The 22,365-nt window shown below is 53.3% G+C and overlaps 1 protein-coding gene across 4 annotated transcripts; it reads left to right on the top strand.

The window, feature by feature from the left end:
• Positions 1 to 260: 260 nt before the first annotated feature.
• On the top strand, positions 261 to 21,414 carry KATNB1 (katanin regulatory subunit B1). 4 transcript variants are annotated; one of them, XM_062007439.1, is made up of 20 exons: positions 261 to 281; positions 594 to 749; positions 3,769 to 3,899; positions 5,853 to 5,970; positions 9,064 to 9,164; positions 9,687 to 9,728; positions 10,384 to 10,467; positions 11,125 to 11,240; positions 11,925 to 11,996; positions 12,257 to 12,407; positions 12,798 to 12,985; positions 13,109 to 13,242; positions 14,781 to 14,828; positions 15,003 to 15,079; positions 15,637 to 15,756; positions 16,957 to 17,106; positions 17,404 to 17,480; positions 18,358 to 18,432; positions 19,093 to 19,209; positions 20,522 to 21,414. In XM_062007439.1, the coding sequence occupies exons 2-20, from the start codon at positions 710 to 712 to the stop codon at positions 20,652 to 20,654; spliced, it is 1,974 nt and encodes a 657-aa protein (XP_061863423.1). In that variant the 5' UTR covers positions 261 to 281; positions 594 to 709; the 3' UTR covers positions 20,655 to 21,414. The 4 variants fall into 4 exon arrangements, with proteins under 4 accessions (XP_061863423.1, XP_061863424.1, XP_061863421.1 ...); XM_062007440.1 differs by lacking the exon at positions 261 to 281 and adding an exon at positions 311 to 419 and having other exon boundaries at positions 13,112 to 13,242; XM_062007437.1 differs by lacking the exon at positions 261 to 281 and adding an exon at positions 311 to 419.
• Positions 21,415 to 22,365: the final 951 nt, after the last annotated feature.

The raw sequence follows: 22,365 nt of genomic DNA, 5'->3' as shown, positions 1-22,365 counted from the left end.
CAGGGTGCCGGGCCCCGCCCAGCTCCGCCCCGCCACACCGCAACACGGCGACGCCCTTCACCTCCGCCGCGCCGCTCTTCTTATTGGCTACGCTTGAAAGGCTCCGCCAAGAAGCCGCGTTGCGATTGGTCGGCCTCTCTGAGGTCGCTAAGGCAACCATCGCTTCCTCGGCTTCTATTGGCCGAGCAGCCCGGCGGGAACCACGGCGACCGGGCGGCGGCGGCTGTGATTGGCCGGGCGGCGGCGGCTGCGATTGGCGGCGGCGGCGGGGCGCGGCCGAGGTGTGTTGTGAGGGGCCGGTTGTCAGGCGGCGGCGCGGGGGGGGCGGCGGTCGGGGCCGCCGGGGGCGGGCCAGGGGGTCCCTGCCGAGCACCGTCGGCCACCGGCAACGGCCAAGGCGTCCCCCCCGGCAGCTCCCGGTGAGAGCGCGGCGGCCCCCGGCTGGCCCGTCGCTCCCGTGATGGTGGTCGGCGGTGAGGCCTCGCCCCGCGCTGCCGCCCCCCGGCCCGCCGCCGCCGCGGTGCGGCCTTCCCGCTGCTGCGGCGGGGCCTCACCGTGACTCCGGCCCGCGGGTTCTTTCTCTCTCTCCGCAGGGCGGCCCGGGAAGGCCGGGGGGATGGGCCGGCGGCGGTAGGACGAGCCGGCGGAGCCTCGCTGGGAGGAAGAAGGAGCTTCTGCCCTGGCCGCGGGAGCGGGGCCGTGCTCAGCCATGGCCGAGGCCGTCAACACTAAGACGGCGTGGAAGCTGCGTGAGTGGCGCTGGCTGTTGTGCCGAGGGAGGGCCCGGGAGCTTCCCCACCTGGAAAGTGGGGAGGGGTGAGGGGGGGAGAAGGGGCGGTTTGGGATGGGAAGCGGCTAATCTCTGCCTCGGGTGTGGGTGCCTCGGCTGAGACAACAACTCCAAGTTGCTGACTGGGATTTTTGACTCCTGGAAGCCAAAGGAGAAGGGTTGGGATAGCACCAGGCCTGGCTGCTGCTGTTTGCAAAGCATTGTGGCCTGTATTGCTTTTTTCTGGTTAGCTGCTGTAACGCTCTCCTGCAGTTCTAGCCATGCACACGTGCTTCTAGTGTGGTACAAGAAAGACAAAGGGAGTGATGGAAACCACCTCCAGAGTTCAGGAGGAGTCAATGTCCTGTCAGCAAATTCGGGGTGGCCCTTCATTGCTGCTGACTTGTTAACAGAAGGAGGGCTGAGCTCCTTGCTGCAGGGGGGATGATCTTTGCAGGGCCTGTACATCTCATTCTCTTGAATTATTTGCAAGAGACAGTAAGAAACTGCCCCTTTTACATCCATTCTTTTTCTTCAGTGTGAATTGATGCCTTGGGGGTCTAGAACTTGGCTAGCACAAATCCCTTATCCTTGACTGCCACCCTGAAGGGAGTGGAGATAGCTGGATTAGCAATTTCATATCTTCTTGAGCAGAAAGCTGCTTTGCTACCTTATCTTTCCATCCCTGAAACTCCAGTTGCAGGAAAAGCTGGAAGTTGCTCAATCACCATTCTCTTTAAGTGAGTAGAGTTCTGGAGAGGCCCTGCCCCATCTCAGCATCCTCTTCAGGGCAAGAAGCTCTCTGAATCCTGGAAATGTGATGCTAATCAGGAGCTCAGTATTCCTGAGCTGGTGGCTGATAGCTGGTCATGAATACTTCATTAGAAAGCCATAAAGTTGGTGGGTTTAAGGAAATGGGCCCTTCACTTGGGGGAGCTGGTGATACTCTGTGTCCTAGGCTGGTTACAGCCTGGCATTATGAGCAGAGGGCTGCATGCTTCAGCAGTGACTTTTAAACTTACAGTGTGTTATTAAGAAGGCAATCAAGATGGGGGGGGGGGGGAAGCAGAGCTGCTGACATCCTCAGCAATGCTCAGCATCTGGCCTTTCAGTTCTAACTAGTGAGTTGGTCTGTTAATGCTAATTGTAGTCTTTGTTACCTTCCAAGCCTGGGTACACTTTGATGTGCTTTAGCATTGTTGTGGGGCAGATTGGTCTTGCAACACAGTCCAAGCACATCTTCAGCTTTGCCTTTCTCAGGTCATTTGGGATTCCTTTCTCAGTTACCTTTGTGATTTGAAGGGTTTTTCTCCAGCTGAAGTGAGAGATGTGCAGTTTTGCTTTCAAAATAAAGCTCTCTGACAGCTCCAGATCAAAGCACCTGTAATTATTATTGTGGCTGTCTAATATCCTGTGGGATTAAGGCTGCATGGAAAATGATCAAATTGCTCCTCCCACCAAAACAATTGGAGTGCAAGCTGCATTGATTGCTACCTGGCCTCTTTGCAAACAACTTCCAGAACTCTTAGGCACCCAAACCCCTTTCATTCTCAAAGGAAAGAACTGTAAGAGGAAGAAACTGGTAAATCCATCTGCCAGAAAGCCCTGGCAAAAGTTGGAGTGGGTTTAAAAAGCCACTGTGAAAATCAGATGTGTGAGCAAAGATGCTGTCTGGGCCTCCCTTTTGCCCCAGACTTGTTTCTTTATGATGAGACTTCCTTGGAGTTCACAGTCTCAGAATCCCAGCGTGATGGGGTGGGAAGGGCCCTGCAGAGCTGCTGCAGCCCCAGCCCCTGCTCCAGCAGCTTCCCCTGGCTCAGGGGGCACAGGAACGTGTCCAGCTGGGGTTGGAAACCTCCTGAGAAGGAGCCTCCACACCCTCCCTGGGCAGCCTGGGCCAGGGCTCCCTCACCTCAGCACCAAAGCACTTGCTCCTTGTGTTTAAGTGGAACTGTTTATGTTCTAACTCATGTCCATTCCCCCTTGTGCTGTCCCTGGGCACCACAGAGCAAAGCCCATCCCCATCCTCCTGACACCCACCCTTGAGGCATTTCTCAGCATTGCTGAGGTGCCCCTGAGCTCAGGCTTCTCTTCCCCAGGCTCAACAGCCCCAGGGCTGCAGCCTTTCCTCCTCACACACATGTTGCAGCCCCTCAGCATCTTGCTGTCCCTGCCCTGGCCTCTCTGCAGCAGTTCCCTGTCTGTCTGGAGCTGGGGAGCCCAGAACTGGCCACAGGACTCCAGATGAGTTCCATCATTGTGATGCCCTCTCAGTGCCAGAGCTTCCTTTCAGCCCCTAGTTTTAACAGACTTTCACTATCAGTTGTATTTATCCTTTTGTGCCCTTTGGAGTGTGTCATCCATCCTTCCTTGGTCCCAGTTTCACACTTTGCATTGCTGAGTTTCACCCATGTTACACAGTGGGAAGGTGGCAAAGCCTGTGCCAAAGCTCAAAGAAGGGAACTCCACCTCTCCCCACTGCTGAGTCTGCCTTTTTGTCTGTGAAAGGCAATAAACTTTCCTGCTGCTTGTCTGCCAGTCCTCATCTTCAACAGTCTGCTGCTGCTCTCTAGAATGGGATTAGAGGATCTTCTGCTGAATGGCTCTGGCTGCTGCATGTTATTGTATCTTCTCAGCTCACTGAGACCCACCCAGGGAGCGAAGGCAAAGCAGCTTCTGTGAGCACATTACCACAACTGAGCAAATCTTTAAAAGCTCCTGAGCTGCTGCTGGTGAGAGAAGATGCTTTTTCTAAGCTATGTGAGCACTGCAGTTGTGAGGGCTGCTCAGCAAATGTCTTAAGTCCAGCAGGCAGAGCCAAGGAGGACTGCTTCAGGCAAGATAAAAGTGAGACCTCTTATCTGAGCAGTGGGCTGCTGCAGCTTGTCCAGTGCAAACTGGATCCTTATTTTTTGCAGGAAGAATATATATATATATCTATTAGCCCTTTGGAAGGGATGGGATGAAAATCATTGTACTGTTTGCTTTGTTTTGTGCAGAAGAGATCACAGCTCACAGCAGCAATGTGTCCTCTCTAGTCCTGGGGAAAAGTTCAGGCCGGCTGCTGGCAACTGGAGGAGGTGACTGTCGGGTCAACGTGTGGTCAGTTAACAAGCCCAACTGCATCATGGTAAGAACAGGCCTGTTCTCAACTTTTAGGGAGTGGGAATATTAATTCTGGGGTGTGGGGGAAGATTGGTGGGTTGTAGCCTGTGAATGGAGTTTACCAACACAAAGCTGAGTGACTGGATTCTAGCTAAAATCAGGGACAGAGTTTGGTCACTGGTGAGATCACTGCTCCAGAGAGAATTTGGGAGGGCTGGCTGCCTCAGCTAGACCAGTGCTTGCTTAGATATGGAACCTTGTGCCCTTCTGTTACCAGGCTACAGATAAATGCAGAGTTTTGTGTAAGATCAGCTAATTTTGTAGTGCAAGCTACAGGGGCCAGTTTTATACCTTGGAGCAGGAAACATCCCCAGCAGGATGCGTCCCTGCCTGTCCCATGGTCACTAACTGTTGGCACAAAATTGGTCAGGAGAGTTTGCTAACTTGCCTGTGGGTTGGGAGAGAGTAATGCTGGGCACAGCATGTGAGGAAGAGGAGGGTTACCCCAGCAGTGATCACTGAAAGGCACCATAAATACATTGAACAGATGGCTGCCCTGCCTCGCTTTTGCTTTGAGTGGGTGTTGTGGAAAACCATCTTTTAGCAAGTGTTTCATTAACAACACAGTAATGTTCCATTGTGGGAGGCATTTCTCTAGCCAGCCTGAGCCTGATGAGGAAGAAATTGGGGAAAGTAGGGTCAAAAGAGTTGAAAGGAGACATTTCTGCTTTAGTTTTATGTTCATTTGCTGCCTAAAGGGGCTGAAATGGGTGCAAAAGGGATTGCTCATAGCATGAAGCTGTGGCTTTCCAGGCCTTTGGTGGTGGAATGACAGTTGTTTGAAACTGCATTCCACAAGAAGACTGAAGGACTAAATATCTCCACACTCTTTTTGGTGGGAACAGATAGCTGCCCCTCTCCTGCATTGCCTGGGAACCACAGATGTTAGAGGCTGCTGTTCCTGAGTGACAGGGACTGTCTGCTGAGCACTCATGCCATTCTTCTTGATAAAAATAACCTTAGTCTCTGGGGTTCTGTGTATTTCATGTTCTGAAATTCACCTGTCATGTTTGTATTGTCAGGATTCCAGGTGATGGGGAAGAGAGGGAGAGGAAGGACTTTCCAGGTAGCTTTGCAGTTCAGGTTGGAGCTCTGTTCCTCACTGAGCAGTGGCAGTTGCAGCTGTGTGGAGTATGTAGAGGAGTTGCATGTGAAATCCTAAGCCCCATCAGAAGAGGCAGCTTTCAGTGGGCATTCCCAGCCTCTGCATGTGTGTGGGAGGCACAGAGCTAGCTTAGCTGTTTAAAAGGACCTGTTTGAGTAAAGCCTAGAATATTGCTTCATTGACAAGCAATCTGCACTAGTGCTGCTGCTTTGCTTTGAAATATTCTTGTGCTTTAATTAAACACTGGCTTTTATGAGCTTTTAGATGCCCAGGGCTGAAAAGCCCTGTATACCTGTGAATGCCTTGTGCCTCAAATGAATGCTTCCCTAATAGCACCATGTTGTCACTGTGACACCCATTGCTGGCAGGGACATGTGGCTCCTTGCTGATGGGAAGGTTTTGAAGTACTTTTTGCTCTTGCCTTTATTTTGTAACCAGTGCATGACACTCAGGTGACCCATTTAGAGCAAACTGGGTGCCATTGTGCTTACACAGCATAATGTAAGCATTTGTCAACCTTGTCTGGGCATCCACACCTCATGTTTAACTGCCTCTGTTGATGCAGCCTTTCAAACATTAGTCAGTCTGCCCCAGGAAGTGGGATAATGTGGAGGGTACCTGCCTGGTGCTGTATGCTGTGGTGATCTTCAGGATGCTCTGCCTTACTGGTGGCTGATGAGGAAAAAATGGCACAGCTAGGTGCTCCCCAGGGCTTGGTGAAGTGCTTTAGTGGCCAATGGAGTGTGAACAATGGCCACTGTGGCCAGGGCTGTGTCAGGAGCAGTTGATTGTGACCTGTGGTTTCCTTTGCAGAGCTTGACAGGCCATACAACACCCATTGAGAGCCTGCAGATCAACACCAACGAGGAGCTCATTGTTGCAGGGTCCCAGTCAGGGTCCATTCGAGTTTGGGACCTGGAAGCTGCCAAAAGTATGTTTGCTTGACTTTTCACTTCTGTTAACACATGCTTTTGGGAATACCCTTATGCTTAATCTCTCTGCTGGCCCAGAAAGTTCCCAGCTTAAGAAGGAAACAGCCTGACACTGCTTTCATTTAATTGGCTTTCATAGAATCCCAGAACCCCAGAATGGTGGGGGCTGGAAGGGCCCTGCAGAGCTGCTGCAGCCCCAGCCCGTGCTCAAGCAGCTTCCCCTGGCTCAGGGGGCACAGGAACGTGTCCAGCTGGGGTTGGAAACCTCCTGAGAAGGAGCCTCCACACCCTCCCTGGGCAGCCTGGGCCAGGGCTCCCTCACCTCAGCACCAAAGGACTTGCTCCTCCTGGGCCAGGGGAACTGTTTCTGTTCCAGCCTTTGCCTGTTACCCCTTGTCCTGTCTCTGGGCACCACAGAGCAAAGGCCATCCCCATCCTCCTGACAGCCACCCTTGAGGCATTTCTCAGCACTGCTGAGGTGCCCCTGAGCTCAGGCTTCTCTTCCCCAGGCTCAACAGCCCCAGGGCTGCAGCCTTTCCTCCTCATACACGTGTTCCAGCCCCTCAGCACCTTGGTAGCCCTGCCCTGGCCTCTCTGCAGCAGTTCCCTGTGTCTCTGGAATTGAGAGCACTTTGCTCACTCTTGTTTAGTTCTCTATCAACCAGAACTTTCCTCTTAGAGGGCTGCCTGCTGAGACCTGGGAGCTGTGTATTGTGTTGTATCCTTAAGAGTGATTTGAGGAACTAGTTTCTAGGTTTTGACCTTAACATGCTGCAATCCATGTTCCAGAGCAGGTTCTATGTGTATAGAACAATGAAGCATATAGAATTTGTATTCAGAATCTCCCCTTAAAATTGTCAGCCTTGATAAAAGGATCTTAAATCAGATTGGAAGCTTGGAATGTATTAGGGTGTGCAGGAAGCCCCTGCTTGCTGACCTCTTCTTCTCATGCTTAGGTTCTAACTTGTTTTCCTCAAGTGATATTTCTCTGTTTGCATGGCTATATGAATAAACAAAGACCTAATTTTTAACAAATGGAGAAAGTGATGAAGTCACCAAGCTCTGAACCTTTAGAGCCCAGCCTCTGAGTCATTATTTATTGTGTTTTCCTCAAATCCCAGGAGAAGTTTGCAAAGATGTTGTGAATCACTTGAGTGCATTCCAGCAGGAACACCACAGCATGACTGAGTGTTTCTTAGAGGTTGTTCATAGAAAGAATGTGTAATGAAGGCTGGCTGAGCTAAGGAGGCAGACAGCAGCTGGCATAGATAATGAGAAGCACTTTAGTCATGTGGACAGTTAGAATCAGTCCAGTTATAAAATGCAGGGGCTCTACCAGTGGAGAGTAACTGATGTGGCTAAGTTTATTAGACCTATGAGGCAGTGTGTGTGTGAATGACTGAGGCCTGGCTCAAGAGAAGGGAATCATCAGATTGTTCCAGGTGGCAGATGATGGAGAGAAGCTGCCCTTGTAATTCTCTGAGCAGTTTTTCTTCCTCAAGTTGAGTTGTGTGTTTGCTCCCACAGATACAATGCTCCAGTTCTACTGGTGCTTTCTGCTTTCCAGAATGACAAAGGGCTGATGTTACTTGGCTGATGACTTGCTTCAAACACTGTGATCATTTTGTTGTCTCATGCTTCCTGAAGTGTCCTTTGCTGTTCTTTGGGATGCTTCTTGCAAGGGGTGAATATTGCAGCCTCCAAGGTAGAAGGCAGGCTTGTGCCTGGCCAGGGGTGCAGAGTCCCCTGTGATCTGTCTAATGGCAGGCAATCAAATGTCCCTTTTCCTTCCTCACTAAAACTGTCCCCCCCAGCATTTTGCTGCCTTTGTTACAAGCAGAAAGATGCCCTGCCTCAAAGCATGGCCTTTTTGCATTTTGGTTTCAAAATGAAGACTTTGGAGGTTTATTCATAGTTCCCACACCTGAGGAAAGGACTTTGAACGAGTCATTGAACGTGGGCTCTCTCTTACTGTTCTTTTGCTCTGCAAGAGGAAAGCCAGAAACATTTCAACATCTCCATCAACAACCTGGGTGAGGGGACAGAGGAACCCTCAGCAGGTTCACTGCTGACACCAAACTGGGAGCACTGGCTGATTCCCCAGGGGCTGAGCTGCCATTCAGCAGGATCTCGACCGGCTGGAGAGTTGGGCAGAGAGGAACCTCCTGAGGTTCAACAAGTACAAGGGCAGAGTCCTGCAGCTGGGAAGGAACAGCCCCCTGCACCAGCACAGGCTGGGGGTGAGCTGCTGGAGAGCAGCTCTGCAGAGACAGACCTGGGAGTGCTGGCTGATAATAAGCTAAATATGAGCCAGCAAGAAGCCAATGGCAGCCTGGGAGCATCAAGAAGAGTGTGGGGCAGCAGGTCAAGGGAGGTTCTGCTCCCCCTCTGCTCTGCCCTGCTGAGGCCTCATCTGGAGTCCTGTGTCCAGTTCTGGGCTCCTCATCTGAAGAGGGACAGGGAAGTGCTGGAGAGAGGCCAGGGCAGGGCCACCAAGATGATCAGGGGACTGGAGCATCTTTCATACGAGGAAAGGCTGCAGGAACTGGGGCTGTTTAGTCTGGAGAAGAGGAGACTGAGAGGGATCCAATTGACATTTATAAATATCTAAAGGGTGGCTGTCAGGAGGTTGGGACATGCCTTTTTTCTATTGTATCCAGCAACAGGACAAGGGGTGATGGGATGAAGCTGGAGCACAAAAAGTTCCATTTGAACACAAGGCAAAACTGTGTCAGTGTTTGAGTGAGGGAGCCCTGGCCCAGGCTGCCCAGGGAAGGTGTGGAGGCTCCTTCCTTGGAGGGCTTCAAGACCCACCTGGACACTTTCCTGTGTGACCTGATCTAGGTGGGAGCTGCTTCTGCAGGGGGTTGGGCTGGATGAGCTCTAAAGGTCCCTTCCAACCCCACCATGCTGTGATTCTATGATTTCCATAAGGTAACAAATACAGATGAATGTGACATGTAACATGCCTAATGTACATTGTATTAGCATTTGCTTAGTGGTGAGGATACATTCTGCACAGTGTCCAGGGGGAAAATGAACTACTAAGAATGTAACCCTTATTCCTCTCCTTCCTCTCCCCCTTTTCCCAGTTCTTCGTACCTTACTCGGTCACAAAGCCAATATCTGCAGCCTGGATTTCCATCCTTTTGGAAGCTTTGTAGCTTCAGGCTCTTTGGACACAAATATTAAGGTAAAACTCAGCTTCCCCTGATGATTTCCCCCTTTCCTTGCAGTACCTTCACTTCCAAAGAGTGCTTGAATGTGTGGTGTGTTGGTAGGTGCTGTACATCCTCGTTTCCATGTGTGTGGGCAGGTGCATTTGGGAGTGCTTGTGAAACCCCTGTGTGTTTTCACAGTGGCAGCTCAGGAGTGTGACTCCTCTGTTGTGGAATGTAGCTCTGAGCAAGGTGCCAGCTGAGGCCTGGTGTCAGCAAGCACAAATGTTCTGATTGCTTGGGGTTGCACCTGCTTCATCAGGCTGGTATTTGACAATAGGAACTGAGTAAGAAATACCTTACAGAAGCAATTGTCACTTGGGAAATTAGATTAGGAAATGCCCCTTGGAACAAGCAGGGGTCCAACAGCCCCTTCAGTGTTTGTGTTCTGCAGTGTCCCTCAGCTTGGTGACAGGGAGAGCTCTTTTCTGATGGGACTCTCAGGCTCCTCACATGCTGCTCTAAGCATATCTTGTGTTTGCTTCTCTTCCCTGTAGCTCTGGGATGTAAGAAGAAAAGGCTGTGTCTTCAGGTACAAGGTAAAATGCTCCATCAGTTTGCAGGCAAAGAGGGGAGAAAGAGTTCTGTTGAAATCACAGAATGGGAGGGATTGGAATCCTTCAAGGGATTAGTCCTGATTAACCTCCTAGATCTCCAGTGCAAAAAGATGACTCAGGAAGTGGCCTGGCAAACCTCCCCAGGCCTCTGTGAACTGGATGGGAAGGTGAAATGGGTGTCACAGGTACTGCAGCCTGCTGGGCTTCAGTGGGGGATGGAGAGCACCCAGCAGTGCTGCCTTGTGCTGTGATACCACCCTCCCAGTCCCTGCTGCACAGAGATGGTTCAGCTCTTGGGGCCTTTTTTCTACCCATGGAACTCAGTGTATGTTCATTTCATTTAGAAAGCAACTTCTTCACAGCACTTCTGTCTGAGCACTCATAAATCTGTGTCATTTCAGCTCAATTCTTGTTAATTGATCTGTATGTACCATTCACCAAGTGCTGGAAACATCTGGGTGAGAGACATTGTGCCCATTCGGTGTGGACAGGGGGCTCTTGAGTGGAGTGTTTAGTGTTCTGTGAGCTGTGGCCTCTGAATCAGTCACTTCATTGGATTATATTGGATAGGATTGAAAGACAGAAGCCTCTAAAGGAAAAGAAGAAAAGAAACTCCTCTTTGTTTTTGTCATTTCAGGGTCACACAGAAGCAGTTCGATGTCTCCGCTTCAGTCCTGATGGGAAGTGGTTAGCCTCTGCTGCTGATGATCACACTGTGAAGGTGATGTGCTGGGATGCCCTCCCCTCCTCATGTGGCATGTAGGGATGCCAGGCTTGTCTGTGTGCCCAGCATTACCAGCACTCCCTCAGAACCACCTTCAGTTCACTGGGCACCCCTGTGTGGGCACACATGTGGGTCTCACTGCAGTGTGGGCACTGGGCAGAGCAAAAGGAGCATTTCAGAGCTTGTGGTGCAGGGGAATGTGGGGGAAGGGCTGATGCTCAGTTTGAGCTTCACATGAAGCTAACCCCTCAGGCATTTCACCCTGGGTTTTGCAGTGGAGGCTAAAGCACAGCAGGAAGGAATTGCTGAGGGATTCAGGGCTTTTGGGTTTTTGCTTGTTTGCTTTTGAGGGATAATCTATGGGCACAGGTGGAACTGTTGTGTTTTCTCCCAGTCTCTAAATGTAAACCCCAGGCTTCTGGGGGACAAATTAACATTTTTTAGGAGAATGCCAAAAAAGAGAAGCAAACAAAGCATAACACAGTCTTAAATGGCTGGGGTGATGCTCCTTGCCTGGTCATTGCTTTCTTTGACACACTTGGGTCTGTTCTTGGAGGGGAAGCAGTGTTAGAAGGTTGCCAGTACATGGAAATCCCAAGTGGTTTGGAGTTCATTTCTCTTTTCAGGAGTCTCTCTCTTCTTTCCTTCTTCCAGCTGTGGGATCTGGCTGCTGGGAAGATAATGTTTGAGTTTACAGGACATACTGGCCCAGTAAACATTGTTGAATTCCATCCCAATGAATACCTTTTGGCTTCTGGCAGCTCTGACAGGTATGTAAGGGGAAGGAGAAAGAAGGGAATTGTGTACATTGGTTTCTTTTCTCGATGCCCTTCCTTTTAAGGACGTGGCAAAAAGGAATGTCACACACTGCAGCCTGCTATTGCAAGAGCCTGACATCTAGCCAGCAGCAGATCCCCTCTGTGGTGTGCAGGACATGGATATCTTGCCTTCTCATCCAAAACTGGTGCCACTTTTTAGCACACTAGAGAAAGATGTCATAGCCTCAGGCATGTCACCAGTCCAGCTGATGTGAACAGCAGGCCGGCCTGCTTGGCTAGCAGGGTGTCCTCTTAGCTCTGGCTCAGCTCCTGTCCCTGCCTAAAGCCTCTAAGCATCTCTGGCTGGAGTCATGGATCTCAGCTAGACCAGCCTGCTCTGTAGGCTCATCAGGTGGGCACAGCAGTGAAAGTCAGAGAATCAGGGAATTGTTTTGCTTGGCAAAGCCCCTGAAGCTGCTGCAGTCCCAGCCCTCCCCTCACCCTGCCCAGCCCAGCACTGACCCACAGCCCTCAGCACCTCAGCTCCAGGGCTTTGGGATCCCTCCAGGGCTGGGCACTGCCCCAGCTCCCTGGGCAGCCTGGCACAGGGGCTCACACCCCTCTCAGTGTGTTAGTTAAATGCTGAATCCTGCAGCTGATTTCTAGAGGGCTGAGTGTGGTTTTTGTTGTGTTCAGGACTGTTCGCTTCTGGGACTTGGAGAAGTTTCAAGTTGTGAGCTGTATTGAAGAGGAGGCTACTCCTGTCAGGTATGTTAAATCTCTGCTGCAGTCTAGTAGGCAGAGAGTAACATGGGGGAGTGAAGAGAGGATTCCCTGCAAGAGAGACTTTCCTGGGGAGAGGTTTGGGCTGCTGGAGGTGTTGTACAGGTGAACACCAGATGAGTAGCTCTGTCATTAGCCATGAGGCTGGACGTGTTCAGTGAAGTCAGGGACACAGTCCCAGGTTCCTGATGGGACTATGCAAGGTTGGAAAGCTGAGCCTAGTTCTCCCCCTGCCTTCCTCCCAGGTGTGTGCTCTTCAACCCAGATGGCTGCTGCTTGTATGGTGGCTTCCAGGATTCCCTGCGTGTGTACGGCTGGGAGCCAGAGCGCTGCTTCGATGTGATCTTGGTCAACTGGGGGAAAGTAGCTGACTTATCTATCTGCAACAACCAGCTGGTGAGCCACTGCTCCTGGGGAGTGGGGGAGGTGGCTGTGAACCATGAGATAAATCCTCCTACCTCCTTGCAGACCTTCTGACCTTTAAGCTCGTGTCAGACCACAAGTAGCCCTGGGCTTGCAGCGTGCTCGGGTTCTTTTGCTTTCAGCAGCCTTGTGCTCCACTCTGTCTCTCTTTCACTTCTGGAGGGAAAAATGTGACTTAATTTAACCAGTAATTAGAAATGATGCTTGGCAAAAGTTTGGTCACAGCCTCTCAGAGAACACTGACAGTTTCAAACTGAAAAAGCCCAAGCACTGACCTGAGCCATGGCTGCTCGGGGTCACTCCGTCGGGCCTGCTCTCAGCACAGCTGGCCTGCACCCCTCTCCCTGCCTTTTGCTTCTGCAGATAGGAGTTTCCTTTGCTCAAAGCACAGTCTCTTCCTTCGTTGTGGATCTCAGCAGAGTCACCAAGTCAGATTCTGCTCCCCATGGGCTGCTCAGGGATGATGAACCTCTTGTGCCACCTACCCCCACGGGCTCCTCCCTTCGCCGCATCTACGACAGGCCCTCAACTACCTGCAGCAAGCCACAAAGGTAAGGGGGGGCTGCTGCCTTGTGCAATTCCAGGCTTTTAAAGGAATATCCAGAGAGCTTAGTGCTCTTGTGCTCTCTGCCAGAGTCCATAGAACTTGCCCTGACAGGTCTCTCTTGCCACAGCAGGGTGAAGCACAACTCAGAGAGCGAGAGGCGCAGTCCCAGCAGTGAAGACGATCGGGATGAGAAGGAATCAAAGGCTGAGATCCAGAACCAAGAGGATTACAAAGAGATCTTCCAGCCCAAGAATGCAATCTGTCAGTACCAGGGTGACTTCTGCTTTTGTGTGATGGTTGGATTAGAGCTGTAGGTGCTAAAAGTGGTTCAGAAGATGTGAGTTGTGCTTTGCTGTGACAGAGGCTTCGCCTGCGCCTGGGAGAGTGTAGAAAACATTGTGGCTGGTCACTGAACCACAGATCAGTTCTGGGTCCAGTTCTGCATCCAGTTCTGGGCTCCCCAGCTCCAGGGAGACAGGGAACTGCTGCAGAGAGGCCAGGGCAGGGACACCAAGATGCTGAGGGGCTGGAACATGTGGATGCTTCCTGCATCAAGCCCATCTATCTGGGTTGTCCTGGAGGCTACTTTCAGAAGGATCCTGTTCCTATTTGAAGGTCTCAAAGAGACTTCATCTGGAGTCCTTTGTCTGAGCTCCCCAGTTCCAGGGAGACAGGGAACTGCTGCAGAGAGGCCAGGACAGGGTTGCCAAGGTGCTGAGGGGCTGGAACATGTGTGTGAGGAGGAAAGGCTGCAGCCCTGGGGCTGTTGAGCCTGGGGAAGAGAAGCCTGAGCTCAGGGGCACCTCAGCAGTGCTGAGAAATGCCTCAAGGGTGGGTGTCAGGAGGATGGGGATGGGCTTTGCTCTGTGATGCCCAGGGACAGCACAAGGGGGAAGGGGCTCAGGCTGGAACACAAACAGTTCCCCTGGCCCAGGAGGAGCAAGTCCTTTGGTGCTGAGGTGAGGGAGCCCTGGCCCAGGCTGCCCAGGGAGGGTGTGGAGGCTCCTTCTCAGGAGGTTTCCAACCCCAGCTGGACACGTTCCTGTGCCCCCTGAGCCAGGGGAAGCTGCTGGAGCAGGGGCTGGATGAGCTCTGCAGGGCCCTTCCAGCTCCCTGCATCCTGGGATTCTATGATCATGTTGATGAAGTGCTGGAAGGTGGCACCTTTCCTAGGGTGCAGTGATGTCTGGTTGAAGCCTGGCTCAGAACCCAGAGCTCTGTTGTAAGCATGCTGCTTTCCTGTCCTGCTTAGGAAGGATTACTGCCTGGTGGGGTCTTTTTTAGCTTAGACTTTTGATTTGTATAAAATTGGCAGGCTCCATTAAAGAAGGAAAGGCAGAGACTGCTGATGAGGAGGCACAGAGCAATGGCTGTATCTCATTGTTATGTAAACAGAGAGAAATGAGATACTCTTGCTGAGGAATTAAAAGCCATTATTCTGCTTTACTTATGCAAATCAATTGAGTGGGCAGTCCAGTATAATTTGTTGGGACAGGGCTTCCCACCTCTCCAGCAGCAGTGAACTACATGGGGGAGGTTTCTCCCTCTTCTTCATGAAGGCTGAAAGCCTTTGGCTAAACTCAACAACAGCCTCAAGGTCTGAAGGAGATAAGTGGGACAGGGGTCAGTAGTGGGCTTGGCAGTGTTGGTCACTGCTTGGACTTGGTCTTAAAGGTCTTTTCCTACTGAACTGAGTACCCTCATCTGCAGAGCTGTTGCTCTCCCACCTCTGAGGGTGATTTGTGGCTTGTCTGGTGCCTTGGATGCCCCTTTGTTTGAGTCCCTTTCCTTCTCTGTAGGTCGAACTCCTCCTCGGAACGAGCCCTTTCCAGCCCCTCCTGAGGATGGTGAGTACACAGCTGACCCCAGGCTGGGAACAGGGTTAACAGCCCTCAAATGAGAGTGAGCCACACATCTACAGGATGACTACTTGTAGTCTAACCAGACTGAGCCTTTGCTCTCATCTCCTCTGGAATGGAGCACTGAGTTTATGCTTCCCCCTCTTCTTCCCACCCTGGCAGAGCCTGTGGCTGCAAAGGAAGCAGCGAAGCCCAGCCAAGCTGTGGATGCCCAGACCTCGCTGCCAAAGCAAGAGCTTGTATGTACTGTGTGACCTCTTAATAGCTGTTCCCTCTCCCACTGGGGAAGATATGTGAGTGCTGGAGACTTTACTGTCTTTAATCAAGCTGATTCCTTTGCTGAAGAGCAGTGAAAGTGCAGCCCCAGGCTTTGAGAGGCCAAGCCTCCAACAGGCAGTGGCTGTTGCTTTTGTTTGCTTCTCCCACTTGTAGTGGTGTCTGTCCTTCCATCTCAAAACTGGGGCACTCTTGAACAGAGTGACAGATTTCTGCCAGTGCTTGAGCTGAAGCTGTGAGCAGCTGGTGGGTCAGGGTACACTGTAGCAGCTTCTTTCTCTCTCAGCCTTCAGCGTGGCCATGGCTCATGGCCTCAGTTCTATAGGATGCTGATAACAGTGACATTTGGCACTTTGCTGGGGCATCTCTGTATCTTTACAAACCTTAGTAACACCTTGACATGTACCTCAGAGGTACTTTATTGCCTGTTGGACACTGCTTCTGCTTGAGGCTCCTGCTGGGAGAGGAAAGTGGGTCAGGCAAAAAAGATCTGGAGCTTTTATCCCCATTTCTCCTGCAGCCTGATCCAGTCCCAAGGCCACCAATTGCCTCCTCAACTCCTCTGACCAGGACAGAGCCATCAGTGATCCCAGCAGCCAGGAATGAGCCCATTGGCCTGAAGGCCTCTGACTTTCTACCAGTAAGTGTCTCTGCAAAAGCTTCCAGATGCTAGACAGGGATTCCTTTAGGAAATTGATGTCTGCCATTACACAGAATTAGCTCCCAGGAATCTTTGTCTCTCGTGTCTCAGAGGCCTCTCAGCCTCTCCTGGGGAGGCAATTCCCTGTCCCCAAAAGGGAGAAGGACAGGAGTGTCCTGATGCTCCCAAACTCTAAATGTGGGCTAAGTGAGTGGTTCCAGCATGGCTTGGGCAGGAATCACATGGGGAGTCTAATCAATTGTGTGAGATTTGTGCTCTGTACCACTGTGCTGACTTTGGGTGACTGTTTCACATGGCAGCAGCAGGGTTTGCAGGAAAAGCTTCCTTCATCACAACATATTGGTTGGGAAAGCTTGTTTTTACTTCCCTTCTCTTTAATTGTGAGTTTTGCCAAAGCTTCAAACATGTCTGTGATTGACAAGGGGGTGTATTGAGGTGAGTGTGGGCAGTAGGACAAGTTCTCCCTCTCTCTCTTGCCCTGCTGAGGCCTCATCTGGAGTCCTGTGGCCAGTTCTGGGCTCCCCAGCTCCAGGTAGACAGGGAGCTGCTGCAGAGAGGCCAGGGCAGGGACAGCAAGATGCTGAGGGGCTGGAACATGTGTGTGAGGAGGAAAGGCTGCAGCCCTGGGGCTGTTGAGCCTGGGGAAGAGAAGCCTGAGCTCAGGGGCACCTCAGCAATGCTGAGAAATGCCTCAAGGGTGGGTGTCAGGAGGATGGGGATGGGCTTTGCTCTGTGGTGCCCAGGGACAGCACAAGGGGTGATGGGCACAGGAACACAAACAGTTCCCCTGGCCCAGGAGGAGCAAGTGCTTTGGTGCTGAGGTGAGGGAGCCCTGGCCCAGGCTGCCCAGGGAGGGTGTGGAGGCTCCTTCTCAGGAGGTTTCCAACCCCAGCTGGACACGTTCCTGTGCCCCCTGAGCCAGGGGAAGCTGCTGGAGCAGGGGCTGGGGCTGCAGCAGCTCTGCAGGGCCCTTCCCACCCCCATCATTCTGTGTGATGCTGTGTGTGACATAGTAGCAAAGGCAGAAGTAAGCAGAAGGAACTGAGCCTTGCCATGTCAGAGTGCTTTTAGGAGGTCAGTCCACACCAAAGCCAGCTCTTCCCCAGGCCAGCGAGAGCTCCCACCCTTCCATGCCACCCTGTTCCCTCATTACTGCTCTGTTGCTCTGTGTTCTTTCAGGCTGTTAAAAACCAAAGCCAGAGTGAGCTTGTGGATGAGGAAGCCATATCCCAGATCAGGAAGGGCCACGAGACCATGTGTGTGGTGCTCAGCAGCCGCCACAAGAACCTGGACACGGTGCGGGCGGTTTGGAGCACCGGGGACATCAAGGCAAGGACCTGGGCATCTCTGTGTGGGGAGCAGCTGAGCAGCACTCTCAGCTTATCTGCCCTCAATTCTGCCTCACACCTACCAGAAGGGCCTCAAAGCTTTTGTCCCCAGGGCTGCAGAGTTCTGCAGTGTCCCACTTTTGGTTGAAGGCTCATAAACGTGCAGGAGGTTTTGTCATGTTGAGAGTTCTCTCCCTTTATCAGCCAGCTCCAACTTTCCTCTGCCTTGCTTTGGAAAAGCAGCTCTGGATATGAATTGCTTGGCAATAGATGGTGATTTCTTGCCTTTCCCTCTCAGAACTCAGTGGACTCTGCTGTGGCAATCAATGATCTGTCTGTTGTTGTCGACCTCTTGAATATCATCAACCAAAAAGCGTGAGTCCTGCCCCTGGGATCCCCAAAGGGCTCCTGGCATTGCACTGCCTCGTGTCCAACTGGCCTGAAATGGGGGTGCCTGGGGTCAGAGCTTCCAGCCTGGACAGGTGGAGGCTGAGGGGAGACAGGAGCACTCTCTGACACTCCCTGACAGGAGGCTGCAGGGAGCTGGGGGTTGGTCTTTGTTCCCAAGTAACAAGTGATGGTACAGGAGGAAACAGCCTCAAGTTGCCCCAGGGGAGGTTGAGGTTGGAGCTGAGGCAGAACTGTTTCCCTGAGAGGGGTGTGAGCCCCTGTGCCAGGCTGCCCAGGGAGCTGGGGCAGTGCCCAGCCCTGGAGGGATCCCAAAGCCCTGGAGCTGAGGTGCTGAGGGCTGTGGGTCAGTGCTGGGCTGGGCAGGGTGAGGGGAGGGCTGGGACTGCAGCAGCTTCAGGGGCTTTGCCAACCAAACTGGTGGTGTGATTCTGCAGTGCCCAGTAACTGCTGGAGGTGATGCCTCCTAAGGAAAATCAAACCCTTAAGGCTTCATCATGTAGAATCAAAGATGGCAGAGCCTGACCCTTCTGTCACAAGGGGGAGTCAGTGAACTTGCTCAGTCAACTCACAGAATCAGTTGGGTTAAAGCCCCTGAAGCTGCTGCAGTCCCAGCCCTCCCCTCACCTTGCCCACCCCAGCACTAACCCCTGGCCCTCAGCACCTCAGCTCCAGGGCTTTGGGCTCCCTCCAGGGCTGGGCACTGCCCCAGCTCCCTGGGCAGCCTGTTCCATGACACTCCAATGCCACTGCCTGGATTATTTTGCCTTAAAGCATCACTGATGTGTGCTCAGCCTTGTAAATCCTCAGTCCCTGGTCTCAGAATGTGTCCTTTTCCTTTCAGGTCTTTCTGGAAGCTGGATTTGTGTACTATAATCCTGCCACAGATAGAAAAACTACTCCAAAGTAAATATGAAAGGTGAGGCCTGGAGAGCAGAGAGTGCTTGGGGGACATGGGGTGGGTGTCTGTAGCAGAGCTCCACTGCCTGTGGTGTAGCTGAAAGTAAATCCTGAAGGTGACAGGAGGTACAGGTCTTGGAAAAGAGCAATGGAGTTGGGAAGGAGTGGTGGGACAGAGCTGGGAAGGGTGTGTGGGCAGGAGGAGCAGGCTGTGTGGCTGTGAGGCATTGTGCTGAAGGCAGCTGTGGCAGGAGGGAGGGATGACATCAGTGTGAGGCACCTGGGCTCTGTGTGCTGCTGGGATTGAAACTGTTGACTTGGCACAAGGGGAGTGAGGCCTGCAACAGCCTTGGAGTCACCTGAAGATTGTTTTGAACCTCATTGATAAGCAGCAGAAAAAAATGCAGCCTCTTCTCTGGAGAGTTTCTGCCCTTTGTCCCAGGAGAGGCTCCTGCCAGGACAGCTCTGCTTTTGGGTCCCACTTGCTGGGCCATGTGCCAGGAGCCTTTGAAGGGGCTTCCCCTGTCAGGTCTGACCCAAACCAAGCTGTGCTACACTTGGCTGTTGCTGCCCTTAGCAGGTTGCAGGCAGTGGAGGGGGTGGTTTGGGTGGGCTGCTGGGTGCTGGGAGGGCAGGAAGGAGGTTCAAGTGACACCCCACTCTCTGTCTGTGGTTTCAGTTATGTGCAGACTGGCTGCACCTCCCTGAAACTCATCCTCCAGAGATTCCTGCCACTCATCACAGACATCCTGGCTGCACCACCTTCAGTTGGAGTGGATATCACCAGAGAGGAAAGGTGAGGCTCACCTCACCCTCACATGCCCCCTTTTTGAAGCAGCTTTTCTCCTGGGGTGAGCTTTGCTCCCCTGTGGCTTTGCTACTAGACCAGACACACCTTCCCTTTGTGTGCCAGCACCAAACCCCCCTGCCCTGACAAAAAGACCCATCTGTCAGTGTGAATCACATCCTACCTGAGCAAAACAGCAGTGTCTTGGGAGTAAAACCACCCTGTGCCTTCACCCTCTGCCTCACACAGTGCTTGAGTCAGCACCTGGGCTTTGCAGTTCCCCTTCACTCTGTACTCTGACAGTCAGCCCTCCAAAAACCAGCAGCCCAAGGGGAAGAGAGGAGTGGGAGAGGCTTCCTGAGGCTGCTGCTGTGGGCATCAGGGTGTTTCAGCCTCTCCCAGGACATTTGCAGGGCTTGTGAGAGAGATCTCAGCTGCTTGAGTCAGCACCTGGGCCTTGCAGTTCCCCTTCACTCTGTGCTCTGACAATCAGCCCTCCAAAAACCAGCAGCCAAAGGGGAAGAGAGGAGTGGGAGAGGCTTCCTGAGGCTGCTGCTGTGGGCATCAGGGTGTTTCTGCAGGGCCATGCTCCTCTTTCAGCCTCTCCCAGGACATTTGCAGGGCTTGTGAGAGAGATCTCAGCTGCTTGAGTCAGCACCTGGGCCTTGCAGTCCCCCTTCACTCTGTGCTCTGACAATCAGCCCTCCAAAAACTAGCAGCCCAAGGGGAAGAGAGGATTGGGAGAGGCTTCCTGAGGCTGCTGCTGTGGGCATCAGGGTGTTTCTGCAGGGCCATGCTCCTCTTTCAGCCTCTCCCAGGACATTTGCAGGGCTTGTGAGAGAGATCTCAGCTGCTTGAGTCAGCACCTGGGCCTTGCAGTCCCCCTTCACTCTGTGCTCTGACAATCAGCCCTCCAAAAACTAGCAGCCCAAGGGGAAGAGAGGATTGGGAGAGGTTTCCTGAGGCTGCTGCTGTGGGCATCAGGGTGTTTCTGCAGGGCCATGCTCCTCTTTCAGCCTCTCCCAGGACATTTGCAGGGCTTGTGAGAGAGATCTCAGCTGCTTGAGTCAGCACCTGGGCCTTGCAGTCCCCCTTCACTCTGTGCTCTGACAATCAGCCCTCCAAAAACCAGCAGCCCAAGGGGAAGAGAGGAGTGGGAGAGGCTTCCTGAGGCTGCTGCTGTGGGCATCAGGGTGTTTCAGCCTCTCCCAGGACATTTGCAGGGCTTGTGAGAGAGATCTCAGCTGCACCAAGAGATGCCAGGACGTCTCTCGAGCTGCCAGGGATTCAGGCCGTGGCTGCCCGTGTCTGTTTCTTACAGGCTTCACAAATGCAGACTGTGCTACAAGCAGCTGAAAAACATCAGCAACCTCGTCAAGAGCAAGTCCGGGCTGAGCGGGCGCCACGGTAGTGCCTTTCGGGAACTGCATCTGCTGATGGCTGCTCTGGAGTGACAGCCCCCTCCCGTGGCCGAGCTCGCCGCTGCTCCTGCCCGCCTGCCTTTCCCCTCTCCCCGGCTCTTCATCTTGCTCCACGGCACGGTAGGGAACGGGGAGGCTCGCTGGCTGCTCGCTGCTGCCTTTGGAGCTCAGCGAGGGGACTCACAAAGCCCTGTAAGGGACCCACAAAGCCTCGGAGGGGACCCACACAAACCCTGTGGAGAAGCAGCAGCATTTCAGCTCTTCAGCAGAGGCCCAGGCTCTGGGCTGCTGTGCCCTGTGTGTGCTGGCAGTCCCTGTGCTCTGCCCCTGCAGAGGGGACTGGCCCCTTGGGCTTCCCTCCTCAGCCACCAGCATGTGCCAAGGGGCCTTGGTGGCATCCCAAGGACCTGCAGTGAGGGGAAGCTTCTGTCCAGTCCCTGAGGGGCCACAGCAGGTGGGTATCTTCAGCCTGAGCCTGCTGTGGGAGCTGCTGCAACCCCCTCACTGCCCCAGGACTGGTGTCTCTGCCTTTGAGGGGGGAGGGTGGAGGAGCAGAGGGGACCTGGGCTGATGTTTCTCTTCCTGGACAACTAGTTGAGGGCTTTATCTTTTCTTCCCCTCCCTAATAAATGTCTGTCAGAACTTCTCTGTCCCTTCTTTCTTCTTTCCTGTGGGGAAAGAGGTTCCTGGTGGTGCTTCCCCTGCTCCTCCCAGCCTGTCTCCCCCTTTCCCCTGGAGCCTGTTCCCCAGGGGCCTGTAACTTATGCTGAATTTTATTAAAAGATGTTTGTAACTGGGTAGTTTTTTTTTCCTACAAACCCCAAAGTTGTGTGAAGTGCCTGAATCTCTCCAAGCCCTGCTCACCTTGTCCAGCTCCTGCCCTGGTCCTGTGTGGCCCAGGGGGAAGCAGCCCTCCTCCTCCTGCCAGCACAGGCTGTGGATGAAGGAGTAAGTGCAGAGCCAGTGAGCCCAGGGGGACAGTTGGCACTGGCCATGGGGCTTGCAGGGGAGGTTTCACTCAGCTGGGGAGTTCCCAGCCCAAAGAGTCATGTCACAGGTTGTGGCTTGGCCCTTGTTCCTCTCCATGGCCCCATGCAGGTCTCTGTCCCCACCCTGGGCTCCAGCAGCACGGGGAAGGGCTTTGTCTGGTGTTCAGGGAGCTCCTGAGCTGGGCACTGGGTGTGTGGGGTTGTAGGGAAGCATGCTGAGGTGCAGGAAGGTTAAAGCCAAACCCTCCTCTCTGCTGTTTCACCCACCCTGGCTGCTTTAGGAGCCAGGGGAGTGTCCTGCTCTGCCCAGGGGCTCTGAGGGTGGCCCTGGCTACTGGCCACTGCAGGCCCAGGGCTGCAGAAGCTGCTTGGAGCCCCAGGGAAGGCACAGCACCCACCCTGCCTGAGCTGCAGCCCCTCCTGCCTCAGCCTGGGCTGGCTGGACTCTGCTGGGGGAGGGGGTGTGGGGGTAACAGTGCCCCAACACCCCCCCCCAGAGCTGCAGCTGGAGCAAGAGCCTGTGGTGTGGAGCAAGTTCAGGGTTTAACAGCTCCAACCTCCCTCTGCTGAGGGGAGCTGCGTGCTGAGGGCCCAGCCTGGCAGGGGAGGGCTGATGCTCCATCCCCCTCCCAGTGCCCTGTGACCCCTCCATCCCCCTCCCAGTGCCCTGGGACCCCTCCATCCCCCTCCCAGTGCCCTGTGACACTGGGACCCCTCCATCCCCCCTCCCAGTGCCCTGGGACCCCTCCATCCCC

This window comes from Colius striatus, chromosome 14 (genome assembly GCF_028858725.1).
Source record: "Colius striatus isolate bColStr4 chromosome 14, bColStr4.1.hap1, whole genome shotgun sequence".
In the NCBI taxonomy this organism is placed as follows: Eukaryota; Metazoa; Chordata; class Aves; order Coliiformes; family Coliidae; genus Colius; species Colius striatus.
The sequence above is the reverse complement of the archived record's forward strand: the minus strand, read 5'-3'. Positions and strand labels throughout refer to the sequence as shown.